General features: G+C 36.6%; 1 protein-coding gene across 1 annotated transcript in view; it reads right to left on the bottom strand.

Moving 5' to 3' along the window:
- The window catches only part of MTMR6 (myotubularin related protein 6), a 20,628-nt gene extending 7,776 nt beyond the window's left edge, over positions 1-12,852 (bottom strand). The window contains exons 1-7 of the mRNA XM_027885047.1: positions 12,829-12,852; positions 10,579-10,695; positions 8,577-8,739; positions 7,484-7,641; positions 6,621-6,749; positions 5,411-5,545; positions 4,199-4,331 (exon numbers count right to left, since the gene is read on the bottom strand). Of these exons, the coding sequence (XP_027740848.1) occupies positions 4,199-4,331; positions 5,411-5,545; positions 6,621-6,749; positions 7,484-7,641; positions 8,577-8,739; positions 10,579-10,695; positions 12,829-12,852 (859 nt within the window). The remainder of the gene's footprint in view (positions 1-4,198; positions 4,332-5,410; positions 5,546-6,620; positions 6,750-7,483; positions 7,642-8,576; positions 8,740-10,578; positions 10,696-12,828) is intronic.
- Positions 12,853-13,905: the final 1,053 nt, after the last annotated feature.

Here is a 13,905-nt window from a genome sequence, read left to right as displayed (position 1 = left end):
TCTTTCCACCTTCCAGCCTGCGCATTGGATTTTTTAGGTGAGACACAGTGTGCGCGGAACTGAGCCCACCCTTTAATCCTGAGGTTCATCTGCCGGGGCCAAGCACGCTTGGACGGTGGCAGCGAGGTCCTCAGGACGTAGATGGATTGCCTTACAGGGCTAACGAGCTCCATCTGCCCGGGGAGTGTCTTAACTGGGAATCGAACCCAGATCTCAGTGTTGACAACGCTGTGGTTTAGCCACTGCACCACCAGGGACACTCAATGCTGTAACAATAATGCCAATTGAGAGGGCAAGGAAGAACTCGAGTTAAAGAAAAGATGCCTTGCAGCATAGCAGCAAGCGATGTAGACTAAAAGCTTCTCACACAGACACTTACCAATTCACATGAGATAGATAACCTGGTTCTTGTACAATTTTAAGTAGCAACTTACACAATTACATTACTGTCCAAACATGACAAACTTTTGGCAATTTAAAGAAAAAAAAATTTGCTGGCTAATATAATTTCAGCTATATGTAATTCTAAGAGAAGGTACCTGTGGCTGCCATCTACAAAAATACCTGCCCCTGCCACAGTGGAAGCCTACTTTCCACAAAGCTTAACAGTTGGTCCTGATGATCTTAAAAAGTCTTTCAACCTAAATGATTTTATGATTCTAAACTATTGGGCCCCAGTGAAAATAGAAAGGCTCTGTAGATGAAAGCCAGCAGTAGGGATATAACAGCTCCAAAATAATCTTTATCTCTGACTATGGAAGGAAGTGAGTCAGCAGCAAAAGTAGAAAACAAAATTTACTAAATCCCTCTGTGACGCAGTTTCATATTCAACCAAGGCCCCAGATGTAATGAAAGTTATAAACTCTTAAACCACTGCCTCACAGAGCCTTCCTGTATGTGCACTAGATGTTTCTCAGCTTTCAGATAAACAAATTTTGGTACACTCCCCATTGCTCAGGAAGATTTGTAGCACCAGATGCTGCTGAATACTAGAACAAAGACAGGCCTTCAAACAAGTATTGCAGCACCCTTTCTAAAACCCATAGATCTTTATCATCTACAAAACTATCCAGCAAACCACAGCACAATGAGGTAACAAAACATCAAGAAACCCCTGGATACAAGACCTAATTTTAAAGGTTAGTCTGTAAATATCAGTAAAAGCAAGCTAGTTTTTCCCTTGTCTTTGAAAAAGCATCATTAGGCAAGAGTTCCACTTCCAAAAGGTCTAGCACATGAAAGAAATTAGGAGAGAACTACTTGATCCTTTCAGCTAGCTGACATTCTCTCCACACCAGTGGTTCCATACACCTGTGCAATCACAACAGTACATAAACAGGTCTAGCACTCTGGTAAAGGAAAGAAACTAAAATCAGTCAAATATCTGGAAATTCAAATATCTGTATGGAAGGGACTGGACAAACAAGGCAATGTCTAGAGGCACTATTCATGGCAGCTCACCCCCACATTCTGTACCTTATGATTTAAAGCAGAAGCTTTCCAGCTAGAAAACAAACAGGTTTCCAGCCCTCAGTTTGTTTTCACCCAGATACTGCTGTCAAAATCTGCTTTTGATCAAAACTTCCAGCTTGGCAGAAATATTTCACCACTAGTATTTCCCCCTTCTAGCTAGACGTCTATACTGTTATATGGAGTGTGTATATATATATATATATATCTTTAATGGAGATAGAGATAGGAACACATATGTTGAGCCCATAGAGTTACTTTCCATTTCTGTGAATTAACACAGGCATTTTTATACTACTTGGTGATTAAATAAAGAAATTGCATTGACACTGTTCCAATATTTATATGAAAACAAGTAATTTTTCAGATCCTTATGGTCTTTTAAAGGATCAAAGATGATTTATGGCACCACTAAGATGTTTAGCTACTTCACAAAAATATAATTCAAGATAGTTTTGATTCTATGGTTGCCACCATAAAAAACACAAGCCCTACAAGCCTCAAAACCTCATAATTCCCCTGCTTGTTTGTCCTTATTCACACTAGCAATGCCTCAGGCAGCAGTTTAAGAGGTGAATAGACCTGAAGACTGAAGGACAGCAGGTTGCAGGCAGAAATTGTTTTTTAACAAACAAAAAAACCTAAACAACCCCTTCTCCTATATAGAAAACCCACAAACCCCCCTCAGTTAACACACTTCCATTATCAAAATATACATAACAGATCACAGCAGCTACTACTGAACCTTTTCCTTAAATATTTCCTGCAGAAATGCTGCCTCTGACATATACAAAACCTTTTTGCTTATTAGAGTTCAATCTTTTCTGACATGCAGTACTATACTTTGAATATATAAAACCTGAACTCTGTATTTAATGTCACAGCCACAAATTTAGTCTATGCAAAGGTTCTCCCATTAGTGTTGTAGTCTGCCCATCTGCAGTCATGTTCATACTGAAGAAAACTATTTTAGGAAAGTTGTGTTGGGAAGGATTATGTCTTACATTTTGCTTGCAAGTGGAATTATTAGATTCTGAAGGAATTCTGACACAGAACCTGGGAGCAAGACACATGCCAAAGAATGAATAACAGTTGTTTGTCATAAAAAGCCCAAACAATTGAGGACGGTCCCAGTTACAACGGCCCTTGAACAAACAAGGTCATTGATATCACACTCCTGATTTGAGAACATTCAGTTCAGCATATTCAGGGAAAGCGAGTACACAGAAGCTAAATGGCATTTTCCTCATTTTAAGTGATGAACCAGGGGTCTAAATAGTAAATTATTGCATACATCCCTAAATTTTAAGGTTCCTTCCTACCCCTAAAGAGGATTCTAATTCTAGAGTGGCATTCAGCAAAATTAGTGAATTATTAGTGAAACAGACTGAACAGAGGTAAAAGAAGTGTTCATTTACCAAAACACCTGATCTGAAGAACAATGAATAGACATCACTCATGATTTTGTTTCAATCAAGTTTAAATAAATAAATTCTCCACATAAAGAAAAACTAAAACATACTCCATCCCTAAAGAAAGCTACAGAAACACAGTAAGTACTGTTAGTGAGATGCTAAGTCAAATGGCTAAGAATATGAACTCTGTGAAGTTTAAGTGTGTGACACACACATTTCTGCATCAGACCCTACTACATAGGAAAAGACCTCTTAAAAAAATAAAAATAACAATCAATACTTTTTAGCAAGTTTTCTAGAATCGAAGATATTAGTAAAAGAAAGAGGGATTACACCAAACCTAAAAACTGAAGCTCAAGATCACGCTTCTCATCTTTCCCTTAGAAAAAGTACATGCAGGAATAACTGGAAAAATATATATTATCAAAGCTCAGTAGGATTCTGTGCAGAGTGCCTGAAGAATAGCAGCACATACAAGCTCAATCAAAGCAAAGTAAGACTACACCACTAGTCTGTGCGATTTCTTGACTAATGTAGACAGAATGTCTTCATCAACACAGGCTTCCATACAAGCATAAGCCTTCTCCATGACTGGAAATATTTGCATATTTCTGGAAGCCAACCACTTATACACATATTGTCAGGTGTGGAACCCAGATTTCTGCCACTGTATTTTAAGCTCAGTATTAGTACTCCACAAAGCATCCTAAATATTTTCTCAGTTGTTTATCTAAATACAATATTAATGGAATTATGAACATACTTCTGCCTCTCCATTTTCACTTCCAGAAGGCAGGCAGTGGCATGGTAAAGTGGCTCACATTTTGCCCGCCCCCTTCCCTACAAATACCTACAAGCACAGAAGTGGCTCACCAGGTCAAAGAGCTCAAGTTTCATAGAGACCGTATGCTCATTGCAAATTCTACGGAACAAAGTGCTCCTTGAAGAACTGATGTTCTGTATACGAAAATGTATGTACAGACACACGCTATTTTGTGTATTTCTATTACATTGTACATGTGCTTAGAAAACACAGCAGTCTTTCCCACAAGCCACTGACATACTAATCAAGGTCAGTCAAGACATACATGCCATTCAATTTTCTTCAAAACAGCTCTATGCATTGGGTTTACAGTTTGAAGGTAAAGGTTTAATGTAATTCATTACCACAGAGCAGAGCAAACTAGTACTAAACATAGAGCTGGGATAAAATATAGAAATATCGATGCAGCTTGTGTAAGGTATTATTAAAGACTTCAGAAAAATACTCATCCTATTTTCCTATACATTAGGATAGTACAGTTAAAACGTACCTTCCAGAAGTTTTTGTAAGCTGGATCTCATCACATGAATATTTTCAATGCCAACAAACTGAAACCTAATGTTAGAGTAGTTGTCTTCATTCTCATAGCCCTTCCCAGCAGCTCTGTTCGCCATTGCATTAAGCTTAAAAATAAAAATAAAGACTGATAAGCAGTACTTGAAATAAAAATATCAAATTAAGAAACAAAAGTAATGCAAATTCAGTGGAAGACATTGGGAATAAAACACAAGAGCACACAGTATAAAAACAGGTTCTAATACACAGTTTGTGACAAATCAACTTGAAAGCATTAAAGTCCAAGAAAGGGACGATAAATAAAAACCAAGATCTATATTTAGAGCTGACATATCTGAATAATGCAGAGTAATTTCTAATTCTGTCCTCCGTATTTCCACCAACTTCACTTGTTACCAAACATTTTTGAGCAAAGACACTACAAAAAAATTCACCTAAAAAGGAAAGACCCAGACTTTTCCATCTTCTGTGTTCAGACATCTGAGTGAAATTAATACCAATTGAAATGCAAATGGGTCTTAAAGAGTGGGAGTCACCCCACACATTCCAACACAGGTCATAACATAATTCGACTTAATAACATAATCCAATTTAATTAGACAGTGATGAATTATGGTGGTGAGGCAACGGAAAATGTTCCCCAGAGAAACTGGGGATCCTGGTAGCGTTCAAGGCCAGGTTGGATTGAGGTCTAAGCAAACTGGTTGGGGGGTTGGAACCAGGTGATCTTTAAGGCCCCTTCTAACTCAAACCATTCTGTGGTGACCTCAGAATGCTACAACAGAATTTCCTCTACTTCTTCCTTACTAAGACAGACAGTTTGCACAGATCATTTACACAGAACACAGTACTTCCTCCCATTCCAAAAGAAACCCCTACACAGCTCATAATTTAATGTCAAACAGTTAAAATTACTTGGATCCCACTCAACTACTCAATTCTTAAGCATATTTTTAAATATACCTCTCCAAAAGTTCAGCACCATATTCAGTGAATTCTAGCTGAGTCCTGAGACAGATTCAACTTTTTTAAGAAAGCAAGTAATTAAACACCTGAATAAAGAGGCCTAACCTTCTCTTTAAAACATGATGAAGTCATACTTCACTCCAAATTTTTCAGAATTACACTGTATCCCTGTACTCTAATGTTCAGGAAGAGGCTTGTCTGTAGAACCTGAAGTACATACCTTTGGCCTGGTATCCATGACATACATGTAGCGATTTGAAGGATTTGCTTTACTGATGGCTTGCAACATGTGTTCATCTTCCAGGCACCTGGCACTGAAACCTGAGAGAGGTTGACTGCATCTGCAAATTGCAGCCTAACATAGAAAACAGAGAACAAACTAGCATCAGTTTAATATCTGTAGTTGAAATGCTTTGCATAATTCTAAAAAGACACGGAAACAAATTGTTTTATTCAGCAGATAACATCACTAAACTGAATAAACTTCAAGTATTCCAACTTTTTAAGCATATTACCTGGAGACCTTCAAACACAGTACCTACAACTTAAATCCAAAGGTTTATCAAAACATTTTTTCAGGCTCATCTACATAGGCAATGTATCAGTTTACAAAATGGACTGAAAAACTCAAAAAAAGTATAGGCTGGAAAAAAGTACATTCTAGGAAAGCAAGCTACTGCCCTAACATGAAATGAATTGTTTGGTTTTACTAACATAAGTATGATTTTATTACTGCAAGCACAATATGTTATTATCTAATGCAGTTTTTGTAATGTAATTTCCAATAATATGTTGTATTTCAGAAGGTATTGGGTACATCTTGCAAATAGTAATTACCTTCAAATTAGCTTCACAGTCATCAATTATAAATTCTTCAACTTAGCAAGGTGATTGTCCTTCTCTCCCTCCATATTACTACCTAGCTGAGGCAGGCTGCTTTACACCACTCTCTGCAAAATCTTAGTTCTCATCCTGTAGGGTTTTTTTTACCTTGCAAATAGCTTCCTGGAGAACCAATTCTATTCTTTTGTTGGTTTGTTGTTGGTTTTTTTGTGTTGAGGGTTTTTTTTACCCACCATTTTGACCTACCAGATTTTATTTGATCACAAACAGATTTTATTTCTGATACATCAAGGAACACAGATCCTTTAACAGAAAGCTGCCTTCAGTTACCTTAATGTCAGTTTCTGAAAACCTAAAGAGATTCAACTGATTATCAAATAATTACTTAAGGATTTCTTGTAAACTGGCTTAGTTTAACTCAGCATTGTGTTAGGCACCACTAGTGTCAGCTGTATTTAAGGTTATCATGAGTCACACCATTCTCAAAGTCACTACACTTGAACCTCCTTACCTACACCCCTGGACTACCGCCAAGTGTTGACAAATACTTTTCAGCATGTTTACAGTAAAAGGAAGACACATTATACCTCTTTATTTTTATGATAATATGATAACACTGGGAATCTTCCTTTGCTTCTGAACTTGGAGCTACCAACAATTATGGGCTTGCTTGCAGTTCTGGGAACATAAAGTTCTTTAGGATAGGTTTCACAAATCTGAAAGACACAGATACACAGAAAGAATTTTACGTGCAAGGCATAAAGCCTATCCTAATTTTATTGTATTCAATTTGAAAGAGATTAGGTGAAATAAGAAATAAAGGATAAACACTAACATGTTTCTCTCTATACATGTAAATAACTCAGACAAGGAGACAAGCCACAGACAAAGTAGTACAAACTGGTATCCAAGTTACACAACAGAGTACTCCCTTACTGGCATTCAGTCTCAAGAACGGGATTCTTCAGTAGAAATGCTAAGAATATGTTTCAAATAAAATACTGAAATAATTTCCCTCATTTTTTTTGTATTTGCAGACTACAAAGTGAGATGAAGTCTAATCTAGGAATCAGCCACACCACCACACCAAATGCTGCAAATGCTAAAGTAGAATCCTGATCAGTTAAGGGAGAAATCACAAAGCTGAAGAGCAACAGAATCGCTGGGGCTGACCTTCAAACAAATAACTATACTCTAGAAACAATTCCAAAGAACCCATGCATCCATACACACGTACTCTCTCAACGAGGCCTTGAGAAAAACTTGGGAAAAATTAGAAAGTTGTGAGACTGCACACTGATTAAGCAGTTTACTCTCTCTACGTGCAAGTTTTTGCTTACACTGCAAGCCAAGTGATTTCATAGTATTAAGCTGTTTTCTATAGGCCTAGAATCCGAGGATAAAGCAGAAACAGATTCAGAGCAGAACATACTTCCATTACAACACTTACCTTATAATCACGATTTGCATCTGACAACTGCCAGTAAGCATTTGGCACTCCCATTCTCTTATACTCTTCTGCTAGATCAATAAGCTGCCAGCCTTTGACTTGCTCAGATTCATTTTGTTTTGGATTATAGGAAAAGGCATAAAGTTCTTCATATTTTGCTAAAAGGTAAAGAAGATATAATGGAGGGAAAGTTTCAGGGTTCAAGATTCACAGAGGCAAGACTAAATAGATACCTGACATGTCCGAAATATTTATTCTGCAACGATCCTACAGCTGACACAATTATAGATACTTAGAGGTAAGTTATGAGAGTTTTCTTGAGTGTATTTGACCTATTTCAGAAGGGACATTTCTAATGCCATAAGGGCAAAGTACAGGTCACAAAATGAAGACTGACAAAACTGAACAAGGCAAAAGACAGAATTATTAGAAGACTTCACAAGAGTTGAAAGAACAAACTATTTTGGGAGGCAGGAAATGAAATTTATATCTACTGACCTTAAAAACTAGTAAGTTTTAAAGTTCCCTTTAAAACAAAAAAGATTTCTAAAATTTTGTTCTTCCTAATATGCCATTCACTTATCACAGATGAATTTTTACACTGTTCTAAACACAAAGCATAAAAAGCAAAAGACCATACTAACTGACAGAAGTCTTCTGTAAAGCTGAATTGGTAGTGTTATTCTAGCATCAACATTTCAGCTTTATTTTTGAAAGTGCATGAAATTAGTAACAACTTAGTATTTGCTAAGTAGTTTTTTATCTATGGAACACACAATTAAGCAAGACTATATGCACTTATATTCACAATTTCAGGGACAGAAATGTAGAAAAAAATAAAGGGATCTCTCATTCTGTTAGGGAACATCAGAGACCTACAAAAGCCAGACAACATATCTTTTGAATTTTTACGTAGATTAATATTTAATCAATAAAATTCTTTACGTACCAAATCCATCTAAGACTTTACATAATGCATGTTTCTTAAAGAAATAAATAAAAGAGCCACGGATTTACACACACACGTACACACATGCCAACTTGTTATCCATGCATATATCCATGCAAAGACTTTTCCAGAGATTTGTATTACCTGTTTTTGACAGCTGAAGCAAAGAGTTATAAATGTCATGACAATCTCTCTCCCTGGGAACAACAAAGTGAACTATCCTGAAGTTCTTGCACTGGATGACAAGGGGGCAGCCAGAAGTAGTCAAGGGAAGCTTTTCCACTGCAGCAATGTGATGATGCAGTATCTGTGACATACAAAAATTCAGAGTGAAAGCGTGCTGATGAAAAGTAAGAGCAGCATACTATTCAGATTAGCAGATGTAAGACACATTATGCAAGGCTGAATATGGATTTTGACTAATTTTGTCCATCGATCATAAAAAGAAATACACTTAGAAGCAGAAATCCAAGAATGACATTTTGGTTAGGATACCATAATTGATAAAAATTTAATTATTCTCTTCTGTCATTTTAAAGTGTTACCTAATTTTTGTAAGAAAGAGTAAATATCCTCCTAAAGGCAAAAGTGAGATGTAAAACTCCACCGTGGTTGGTCACTTTTCTTTAACTTTGCTAACTGACAGGCTTATATCTAAATAGGCAGTGTCCAGACAGGATATAGTGGGAATTTTTAAAGGATTTACAGGAGCACACTTCAAAATTTTCAAAAAGTAAAAAAAAAATAAACTAAGTCAGGAAAAAAAATTCAAAGTATAAAAGATACAGAAGAACCTGATAATTTTAGGATTTCCAGTATTTAATATCTATAGAATGAACAGGAGATAAGAAACACATCTCCTGTATTACATACTGTGTCACGCAGCCATGACAGTCTCTCAGCTAAATGTTTTTTGACCACTTTAACAGAAGACTGTCACAGCAATGGACAGACAGAAGTCCTCCCTAGATTTATCTGCGTGGCAAATCTATGCAAGATTTAGGTAAATACATGGCAAGTAACAACTGTTCAACTGTGGGAAGAAAGGCAAAGATACACTACCTGAACGGAACAAGATGTTCTTGATAGAATTTCAATTATCTCACTGAAGCGACCAACTCTTCTTAAATATTGATCAGAATTTGACAGACATCTGAAAACTATGCTGCCAAATATGCATTTGCAAAGAGACTATATCTTGAAGACATTATGATAATTATATACTTAGTACTTGCATTATCATCAGAAATGTAGTACTCTTGAGTATAAGGTTCCATTTCCCCAAAATGAAACCTTTTAACGCAGGAGAGGCATAGGGAGATGCAAGCAAATAATGCTGAAAGCACCATGAGGAATTTCATCAGATAACCACAATATGGGGAAAAAAGGGTAATCCAGAAAAATATACCAACAGGAAAAAAAATTAACCACAGCCAGGGAAAGGAGATTTCATCCTCGAGGATGAAAGACTTAGGGCACTAACTCAAGCTAGGTAGCTGGTCTCCAGTACAAGGCAAAACTTGATGACCACATGTGTGCCACCAGGGCACTGAGCAGAAAAAACTAATGGGAATTACCGTCCTAGCCAGCTTTGATTGTACAACATTGGTACTGGTCAACAAGAAGCTGCAGCCCCTTATGAAATGTTTTATTCCAGAGATGAATACTTCTGAAGAAATAGCTGCTTACTGCTCTAAAAAAGTGCAATACTTCACCAAAACCTAGTTCTTTGGATTTTTGCTGTCTCATTTAACCTAGATACAATCTAATTACAAGGCAGTTAACACAGAAATTTTAAACCTGATACTTAAACTATCAAGCAGTCTCCCACTCCTGCCTCTGAATTGTGATGCAAGTGAGTTATTTAAAGAAAACCACCACACATTCACTCAGGAATACAAGTGAAGGCTATGGAAAAAATTACAGCAGCTTGAACAGAAGGGAACATTTTCAACATTACCTGAACTCAACTGCAGCAGTGTCATGCAAGAGTATAATCTGCAAATCATTAACTTATTATGATACCGTGAAGGCAGAGAGTGCAGGCAATAAATAAGAAGAACATTTTAGTAAACAAATTCAACCTAAGATCAGGAAGAAGAAACGCGTCTGGAGAACTCATGCCACAAGCCTTCGTTATCCTTACCCATGTCTCTTTCTGGCTTGAATCAATGAATAACAGATGAGTTGCTGTAAGGTACAGAGTCCCCGTCACTGACTTATTGCTCGTGCTGAACCTATCTAGTAATTTCACTTGCTCTACCTGTAAGAAAAAAAGGGAGGGAGAACAAAACTTAATTTTGAATTTTTGCAGAAAGTAAAAATCCTAACTTAGCAAAAGCTTTGTCAGTTTGTGTAATAATTTTGAAAATGGTAGAAAACATAACACGGCACACACAAGGCTATTCAGGACAAACTATGGTCACATAAGCTTTGAGAAGACTGACTAATTAAAATATTCTGTTTCAATACAAGGGTGAATAATGAAGGCACAACACTAGGCTCATCAGAATACTTAATGCATACACATTGCTATTTACTAGTAAAAGAGACAAAGATATCATTAAAAAAGAAGAAGAATTATTAATTGTTAAGTTTTTAGGCTGCTCCCCCAAAATAGAGTAAATACACACTAACAATTTCCTGTTCTTGAGATGCCAGCAGTGAATTAACAGCTGATCTCAGCAAGATGCTTCACTGGCTGTTTGCAGACTCAAAGCCATAAAGATTATGTTCTCCTGACTTCAATTCTAGGTATATACTGTCTTTTACATAATCCTCAACTTAAAAAATCTAGAACATCATAACTCTGCCTTATAGTCAAAGTACATTCTAATGAAATGAAAGGATTATATTAATAATTATAAAAACTCATAGAAATTCAAGGACAGTTGGCATTTGAAGCAGATATTTCAAGCTTGAATCTGGAAAGGGCAAATGACTCCTGGTATTCCATCAACATTGTTAACTCAATGCTACGGAAAACATTTCAAAAGAAAGTGATTTCTAGATATCCTGCATTTTATCTGCCGCTTACAACTTCACAGGCTTCAAAGTTTGCTGTATTTGAAGAAAAAATTACATGATTCTTGGTGTGCAACAACATGAAAGGCAAATGGCTTATCTCTGTGCATTCCTCTATTTCTTGGCAGCACTGTCTCATTAATACCAAGTTAAAGCTCTTTGCCACCATTAAGTTCATGGCAGAACTCCAAAAACTTCCACACGAGTCAGGCCATCACTGAGATGAGGTGACTAGGAGAGCCCACATCTACTGTGCTGATGTTAAGCCAGGTAATTCATATGTACAAACATATTTATCTACTAAAAGCACATATAAAACAGAAAAAAAATGTTTTTTCAATTCAGGAATTTTTTATAATCTAGCAAGGCCTAATATTGTTTTTTGAAAGTTAAAAAAAATGAATACAAAATAGAATGGAGGAAATAAAAATATCTAGAAGTCAGCATTACTATGATATTCTAGATTTCAGTTTATAAAGCAAAAAAATTGGAAGCTCCATGCATCAGTACTTCAATATACATTATGCTGAAACTAGCAAAGTATCAGTCCTCAGATACAGAGCAGCATAAGTGAATATAGCACAGCCAAAAGACAGAATTCATATTGGGCAGATCTGCAGTGATAATTGCTCAGTACCTGGCACTGCACCTCCCCAGCAAACTGAGAAGTGCACAGAAATTGTTCCAGTTTTGTTCCCGTAATACAACCCACAAAATCCTAGCATGTGAGCTTTCATTCTCCTCCATGTAACAAGGCAGCTATCCTCAAAGTCAGATGAGGGAAGGCATTAGCACTCCAGCTTCCTCTTACACAGATAATGTCTTCAAGAATTCTGAAAGCTAAATTGTAGATATACTTTTCTTAAAGAAAACTGAAATGTAATTTAGATTTAGCCTCTGTAGACGACATGTTCATTCAAACTCAAGTCCATTTCAATGGCTACTCAGCTAATCATACACTCTTTTTTGGTTTTGTTTTGCCTTTTAATTGTGAAGTTTGGCAACTCCTCAGTCATGGAAAAAAGTCATCAGTTTTGAAGATGATGGGCTTGACAGACTGAAGACTGCTACTGAGTTTAGCACATTTGTAAACAAGGATCATTTAAGCAGTCACAAGCAGTATTCTGACAGTAGCTAGCACTAATAAATTAGTGACCTTTTAAATCAGTAAGAATTTGAACAGCAACCTCAATCATACAGAATATTTGCAAGCGAAGAGTCACCAAAAAGTTTATCATGACTAGGAGTTACATCCCTCAATAATCTCCTTCCCTTCAGGGATTGCTACTTTATCCCTGCTCAGGGAGGTTTAGATTGGATATTAGGAAGAAATTCTTTACAGAGAGGGTAATCAGGCACTGGAACGAGCTACCCAAGGAGGTGGTGGATTCTCCATCCCTGGAGGTATTTAAGAAGAGACTGGATGTGGCACTTAGGTAATTTTTAAGTTGACCTCACATCTTTATTCAGCATAAATATGATGGACAGTTAAAGTCTAGCTTTTCGTGAAATTAATTTCAGGTAGCTGTGCTGACAGTTCTGAAAGAATTTTAATGTCAACGTTTCTAGCAAACTGAAGTTTGAGGAGGTATAAGACCTATTTCATCATCTTCTCCTAGGGATAACAGCTGCACTGCAGAGCAGCTAACCTGTGCAAAACTACAGTTATTTCAATTATATTTCACTCTGACTTTAATCAAATAAATTGAAAAAACCAGAGTGCTGTCAGACTAGAAAATACAGGTATGTTTCAGAACAGCTGGAATGAGATCCAACTTGAACCTACACAAAAACTGAGCTTTTAAGACCTACAGTGCAGGTTGTACTTCAGTTTTTTTGTTTCCTATAACTGTAATACTCAATTACTACCATCTAGCCTATATGCATTTTAATCCAACTGGATATTCAATAAACCAACAGTTTACAAAAAGCTAGGTGAGCATCACATTTGTAACCAAAACAAATCACGCTATTTCTAGCCATGAAATTGATGTTTTAGAAATGGATACGTTTTTTGTATGAATTATGAAAATAATTGCTTCAGGTAATAAGTTTGAACACTCTCTGTTCAGAGTTCATTTCTCTCTTCAGTTCCACAGCAGGGCCCCAAAAACAGGCAGAAACCACCACAGATGCAAAGAGATCTGTAGCCTTTCTGGTCTCAATTTCAGGTTTGAAACTTAAAACAGCTCCTCTGCTCATCAAGAGACTTCGGCTTTAGCCTAGTTATCATTTTGAAATCAGCTACTGATTGTAACTGTACAATATTAAGTTCCCAAACAAGGAGTTTCAGGTTTATAAGTAAATAGGCTGATACAGAAACTTTATCTCCAATCTGTCAGCTTAGTGAAAAACTATTCCACCCAGTGAATTAAAGTGTCACTAACAACAGCTTCATCAGAGACTTTCCTCCAGTTTCCCACATAAACATACAAATGTATATAAAAAA

Source organism: Empidonax traillii, unplaced genomic scaffold (genome assembly GCF_003031625.1).
Source record: "Empidonax traillii isolate 1590-97213 ecotype Southwest subspecies unplaced genomic scaffold, ASM303162v1 scaffold9:size3134949, whole genome shotgun sequence".
Classification (NCBI taxonomy): domain Eukaryota; kingdom Metazoa; phylum Chordata; class Aves; order Passeriformes; family Tyrannidae; genus Empidonax; species Empidonax traillii.
This window is presented reverse-complemented; position numbering and strand designations above follow the sequence as displayed.